Raw genomic sequence first — 2,000 nt, forward strand, 5'->3', positions numbered from 1 at the left:
ACCGCGTGGTCCAGCGGGGCCTGCAGCGCCCCCTGCAGGTGTTCAGGACGGACGGCAAGGGCTGGGGGCTGCGCACCCTGGCGTTCATCCCCAGAGGCCGGTTTGTCTGTGAGTACGCCGGCGAGGTCCTGGGATTCTCCGAAGCACAGAGGAGAATTCAGCGACAAACGGAACAGGACTCCAACTACATCATCGCCGTCCGGGAGCACGTGGCCGGCGGGCGGGTGATGGAGACGTTCGTGGACCCCGCGCGGGTGGGGAACGTGGGGAGGTTCCTGAACCACTCCTGTGAGCCCAACCTGCTCATGGTGCCCGTCCGCGTGGACTCCATGGTGCCCAGGCTGGCGCTGTTTGCAGCCAGAGACATCTCGCCCGGAGAAGAACTCTCTTATGACTATTCGGGAAGGTTTCTCAACCGCTCGGACGGGGGAGACAAAGGCAGGCCAGGCAGCGGGAAACCGAGAAAACCTTGTTTTTGTGGTTCCGCGTCCTGCGCCGCTTTCCTGCCCTATGACGCGTCCCTGTACTGCACCCCCGAAAAGCCGGCCCCGGGTCAGGAAGGGGAAGTGTAAGGGATGGGGACACGCGGGGCCTCTCAGTGGGAGAGCGAGGCGGCGGCCAGCGTGTGGCGTGGCCCTTCCTGGGTGCCCTCCAGGAACCTGGCCAGCAGCGGCCCCGCCCCGGGGGAGGCAGGCTGGCGAGTTTCACTCGGGACTGTGGCAGGGTCACCGGTTCCCTTTCTCCCGTCTGTGAGGGCATTCTCTGTTTTCAGTTGGACCCATGGCTGCCCAGCTAGAAACTGGGCCCTTTTCCTCGTTAGTTCTAGACAACGAGGCCTAAGCAAAGTGGCGAGTCCTTAAAGGAGGCCTCCCTCCTTTATCCCCTGCTCCTTCCAGCCGGCTGGGACGTGTGGGTGATGGCTGGACCCCAGGATCACCCTGGAAAGGAGCCACGCACAGCGCTGGGTGCCAGGAGCTGCGGGACACCCCGGGTGCCCCCATCTGCCCTCTGGCTCTGGGGTGAGCAGTAGCCTCTCCCCCGGTGTCATTTTGGTTTTCCAGCGCGAGCACCAAATCAACAGCCCAAGGAACCCCGGCCCGACCTGAGTGGAATACAGCTGACGGTGGTTGCCGTTTGCCTCCACCGGCATCCTACCTCTCACCTGTTTCTAAACAGGAATCGGAGAGAGGTGCGTGCTTATCACCTGCAAACCCGAGCATCCCACCATCGGGAAAACTATAGCCAGGACAGCAACTCCCATGGACACAACCAGAAATCGTAAAAGGAAAGCAGTTGTGAGGTTGCTCTGTGTACGTGGCTACCCTCCGAAGCTTCTGGAGTAAACATTCAACACTCCAGACAGCCTCACCTCGTCCCGGGTGGGTAACATGAAACACCACAGGCCCGTCACCACCACCACAGGGGATGGGAGGTGTGTGTTTCCATTTAAACTTCTGGAGGGGCTGCCCTGGCCAGCGTGGCTCAGTGGTAGACCTATGAACCAGGAGGTCATGGTTCGATTCCAAGTCAGGGCACATGCCCGGGTTGCAGGCTCCATCCCTGGTGGGCGGTGCGGTGGAGGCAACCGGTCGATGCTGAGCTCTCACATCGGTATTTCCCTCTCTCTCTCAAAAGCAATTTCTTAAAAATCTGTCCTTAAAAAAAAATAAAAATACTAGGGCGGTGCGGTGCAGGCAACCGGTCGATGCTGCGCTCTCACATCAGTATTTCCCTCTCTCTCTCAAAAGCAATACCTTAAAAATCTGTCCTTAAAAAAAAATAAAAATACTAGTGGAAGAGCATCTCTAAGTTCCTTTGTTAAAGCAAGGATGTTGCAAAAATGTTACTTATGGAGGTTTATTAGATGTTTTGAAAGCTAAAACATGTAGGCCCAATACTGTAGTATTATTTAACAAATTAAGCTCATTCTCCATCTCCACCTTCTTAAGAATCTAGAGATTGAGACTGGCAGACACCGCAGGACAGTTTTTTCCTGTGGA

General features: G+C 57.0%; 1 protein-coding gene across 1 annotated transcript in view; it reads left to right on the forward strand.

The window, feature by feature from the left end:
- LOC102261854 (histone-lysine N-methyltransferase SETMAR) overlaps positions 1–1,236 on the forward strand; it is a 4,268-nt gene extending 3,032 nt beyond the window's left edge. The window contains exon 3 of the mRNA XM_005881920.2: positions 1–1,236. Coding sequence (XP_005881982.1) covers positions 1–572 — 572 coding nt within the window. The 3' untranslated portion in view covers positions 573–1,236.
- Positions 1,237–2,000: the final 764 nt, after the last annotated feature.

The sequence above is a fragment of the Myotis brandtii genome, unplaced genomic scaffold (assembly GCF_000412655.1).
Source record: "Myotis brandtii unplaced genomic scaffold, ASM41265v1 scaffold693, whole genome shotgun sequence".
In the NCBI taxonomy this organism is placed as follows: Eukaryota; Metazoa; Chordata; class Mammalia; order Chiroptera; family Vespertilionidae; genus Myotis; species Myotis brandtii.